Source organism: Alosa alosa, chromosome 7 (genome assembly GCF_017589495.1).
Source record: "Alosa alosa isolate M-15738 ecotype Scorff River chromosome 7, AALO_Geno_1.1, whole genome shotgun sequence".
NCBI classification, from domain to species: Eukaryota; Metazoa; Chordata; class Actinopteri; order Clupeiformes; family Clupeidae; genus Alosa; species Alosa alosa.
Genome location: NC_063195.1, coordinates 33,506,652 through 33,511,084, shown reverse-complemented (window position 1 = coordinate 33,511,084; position 4,433 = coordinate 33,506,652). Strand labels below are relative to the sequence as shown.

General features: G+C 47.8%; 1 protein-coding gene across 1 annotated transcript; it reads left to right on the top strand.

The window, feature by feature from the left end:
* Positions 1 to 626: 626 nt before the first annotated feature.
* LOC125297183 lies at positions 627 to 3,827 on the top strand. The gene is made up of 5 exons (XM_048247367.1): positions 627 to 1,791; positions 2,035 to 2,227; positions 2,603 to 2,805; positions 3,238 to 3,429; positions 3,729 to 3,827. Exons 1-5 carry the CDS (start codon positions 722 to 724, stop codon positions 3,781 to 3,783), a joined length of 1,713 nt encoding a protein of 570 aa, XP_048103324.1. The 5' UTR covers positions 627 to 721; the 3' UTR covers positions 3,784 to 3,827.
* The last annotated feature ends 606 nt before the right edge of the window (positions 3,828 to 4,433 follow it).

The window sequence follows — 4,433 nt, the reverse complement described above, 5'->3', positions numbered from 1 at the left end:
GTGGAAGAGATGGAGGAAAAGATTGAGGAGTCATTGTTGGATGTAGAGACACGCATTCAGCGCCTGCATCAGCTTTCTAGGCAGATTTTAACAGCTGACGCCAACAAGAACAAGACAAAAGGTAAGAACTATAATGACAGGTACAGGCTACTGCTTTAACTGGAGAGGTAGCCTAACTCTCTCTTAGAATGTGAAATTCTAAAAACAAAAAACATTAATGAGCATCTGTTGAGCTGTTGAGCTGAGAAGAAATAATAAGACCCCAAGTTGTACTATGGGCATTTTACATCCAGTCATTAAGGCCCTTGGTGCATTTTTAATTTGCTACAGGCTATTGTTGGATGAATGATAAATGTTGGATATATTGTTGGATTTGATCTTAAATGACTCTTGTACAATAAATAAATGTACACAGATAAAGATGGTGTTTGGCGCTGGTGGAGAGAGGCTAAGGTCAACGCCAAAATGATTCTGAGGATTCAGCAGTTCCAGCCTCCGTCTGTGGAGGAGTTGCTGGATGATGACGCTCAGGCAGCTGAGAGCACCGACAACCTGTGCTTCATGTTCAGAGACATGGCAAAGTTCCTGTCGTGCAAGAAACCGATGGCCATGGCCTTCAGCTTCGGACAAGCTGGCCTCCAGAACATGTGTGCGGCCCTTGCGGAGCGTACGCGGGAAACGGAGCGGCTCCGCAAGGAGCTGGAGTGCCTGAAGGCCTCGAATGCCCAGGAGGAGTCGGTCAAGCACATGGACACGAGCTGAACAGCTGTACATCTCACGACTGAAGACGGACCTGAACAGCAGGAACAGGAACATCTCCCAGATGAAGTTGCAGATCTCTGGCCTGGAGCAAGACAACGCCTCCCTTGTGCTGGAGGTCAAGAGGCTTCAGCAAGCGGCCCCCGTTTTCATACCAATCCAGCAGCCCTCTCTGACAGTGACCCCCTCTCTGACCCCCTCTCCAAAGGCCTCTGTCGTCTCTGTGGTGCAATATGAGGAGGAGAAGGAGGAGGAGGAAGAGGAGGAGAGCGAACCTGAACCAGAAACTCAGGCTAGTTCTGTTGAAGAGCCAGCGCCACCAGCTGGGGAAACAGAGGTTGTGCGTCACGTGTCAGAGGTGAGGGTGCCAATTCGATCCGCCACTCCCGAGGAGCGCCCCGCGACTCCTGAGATCAAACTGCCAGAGCCGCCTGCTCCAAAGGTCACTCCTGTCATCGCTCTTCCAGAGAAAAGAAATGCATTTACACGAACACCTTCTCAGTCGTCTCTCCCCGCTGGCGCTGAAAAGCTGCCCTCTGTGACGGCTGTCCCTGGGCCAGTGGTGAGCCTGGAGGCTCTGCCTGTTCGCAGCTCCTCTTCCGTCTGCTCCTTTGATGCTGAAATAGAAGACGTGGAGTCTAATCCTGAGTCGCCTCAGCCCAAAGTGGACAAAGACCCACAGCTCAGGAAGAGCCCAGTGTTTCGGGTGAAGCCGGCCCCTACGCCGTCCTTCAAAACACCATCTCCCGTAGTCCACTTCTTGGAGGAGGACCTGGAGCACTACATGGAGGACTTAATGGGGGATGGGCAGAGCGTCCAGAAGGAAATGGCCGCGATGAGGTACCGCCTGAGTGTGGAAGCACAGAGAACCAATCTGAAGCTGTTGCGTCAGGCGGCCCAAAGTGAAGCTCTTCCCTCCAAGCTCTACCAAATGGCAAAGCACACCATCAAGCGCTCGCTCAACGCTGCCGATCTGCGCCTGTCCTGCCTCATGAGGAAATATATTGCCTATAAAGCACTGATGCAAGTTAGGTAAGCAGCTTGGTTATGAAACATTGGTAATGGAAGTGTGTTCAATTAAGACTGTTTAGCATTCAACAGATTATTCCTACCTTGTATTTTAGCAGAGCTGTTTTGTTTTCATAAAGGTTGGGGTTTGGGAGACTGCTTGATGTTATAGGCTTTAGTTTGAGATGTTTTGGGTGACATTACTCATGAAAACTGTTTTGTAAGATGTGTTTTATCATTTGTACACATTTGTACTCACTGACCCAGGCACAACCTAAATGTCCAGTTGCAGTGTGCCCGGGAGTGCAACGACGGCCTGGCACTGAGCGATACGTACACCTTCCTCTCTAAACTGGAGAAGTACGAGCGCGCGGTGATGAACCGCTTTAGCATCAGACAGGCTGCCGCTGAAGAGGATCGCTTCATGCACCTCACACGCACCACCTGCCTCTTTAAACAGGTACAAATAGGAACCATTACTCTCCAGCAGTGAAAGGGTTGGGCAGGCACTTCTAGAACCTCCTGGAGGGCATTTGTTATAGCCACTGTACTATATAACAATTGCCAGTTTTGCCATGCCAATTGATTTGGTTTATAGCATGAAAGCACAACAAAATTAGCGCCCTTAATGTTAGAAGTAGGTTAAACTATATAAGTCCTGAAAAATCGAAAGAACAGTTCATGTGTGCAAATACAAACGTACATGATAAGTAATGATAAATCATTTTTAACATTATTTTGACATTATGATATAACTATTGCATTTTGATCAGTACCAGTATTCTTGGAAGGCCTTTGGAAATCTCTAACAAAAAGCTACTCCTACTTGCCTCAGATCCGAGAGGATTGTGGGGTACATGTGATCCTGCCGTACCCCAGCAGCTGTGACTGCCAGGGGAAGCCTGCTCTGTCCATCAGCTCCCACAAGCTGGTGGTGGCCCCGAGGCCGCCCTCACGCTCACGCCTGCAGCGGCCGCCCACCGCCCCCGCCCGCATGCTGCACCAGCGGTCAGAGGAGGTCCACCGCATCATGTTCAGGTAGGAGGGAGCGAGCTCTCGTCATAAAGGCCTACTGAGTCTGCTATTGGTATGGTCTGTGTTGTGTTGTGCAAGATCAAGTGCAAGGCCTGAATGATGGGCTGTGTAATCATGTTGAACTCATTTTACATGTTTGATCACCATAATTGGAAAGTGTGTTTAGGGTTTGTATATCTGCATGTATTTTTAGTGTCTTTTTTGCTGCTTTCCTAGCTTTAATCATCATACATGCAAATTATAGAGACAATCTTGATAGAAATCCAACTCCAGGATTGTCACCCAAAGCACATGGCCAGATGGCTCTATTTTATTCTTTGATTTTAAAACACGAACATTACATTACAGCATGATGGTTTGGGCTTTGGGGGTTTTCTCAGTAATTAAAAGGCCCAGTTGGACGCTAACGAGTGGCCTGTGCCCTGCCCGTTGCAGCCCGTGGCCCAGGAGCCCGGCGCAGAGCGAGCCCGAGGCCAGGCCCGTGTGGGATATGAGGAGCGCGCTGCACAACATGGAGCTCGCCCGCAAGACCCCCGTGCCCCCCGCCACCGCGCCCATCCTGCCACGCCTGCTGGAGATGGACATCACCCAGAGGAGAGTCCAGGCTCTCCGCATGGCACAGTGCAAGTGAGCAGAATGCACACACACACACACACACATACACTTTCATTGAGCCTCAAAACTCTGGACAAAAGCCTTCCTTGGGCATGCAATTAGCGAATATGACAAGGTCACAAGCCAGTTAATAACATCTGGTCATGAAATGGGTTCTAACATGACTCAAAGTTTTAAAAAGGTTCCAACTTGATCACTTATTCACTATCTCACTTTACCTTTGTCTATCTGTTAAAGAGGAATTGTATTAGGCACAGTTTGAAATTGATACCCTGAGCCTGGTGTTGAGCTCATGTTCTGTTGTGCACCAGGTTGGTGAGTGCAGCCCCACAGTTGCTGTCCACGGGAGATGCACGAGTGACCTGAGCCGTCCAGTGAGTGCAGACCCAAGTCAATAAAGAGTATCCTATTCTCCAACTCACGTCTCTGCTGTTGAATTCAGATCAAGTGTGCTCAACTACCTAATACAGTAAGTTCACTGAAGTATGCAAAGAAACATGAAGAAAATGCAGAGCAGACAGCTTTCCTTAAAAATAAAATAAAATAAAAAATAAACTACAGACAATAGATATGGTTATTGGCACATAACAAATAAAAACAAAGGTAAGCTATGTCTCAAACCAAATATGTACGCCAAAGGAAAATGACCTCATCAATATGTTAGAATTGAAAAATGATTCCCACTAAACATTAGACATCTGATGGACATGCAGATCATGTCTTTATTGCGTCCCTCGGTCCAAGACCAATTCTGGAAGACTGCAAGACGTGCAAACTAGGTCCGCTATTTTGACGTCTAACCATGACCCCATTTGGACGTCAATAGGACTATGAAACCTATTTTGGACGTTATACAGAGGTCCTGTGGATGTCAATACTAATACTTCTAAGTCACATTTGTGTTGTATTGTGTTGTGTCTTGTTTTCCACTCACTATGGACACACCTCTGGTAACTAGGCCTGTTCCAGCTGTGAAAAAGAGGCATATGCTAACATCATAATTATGTACTGAATCA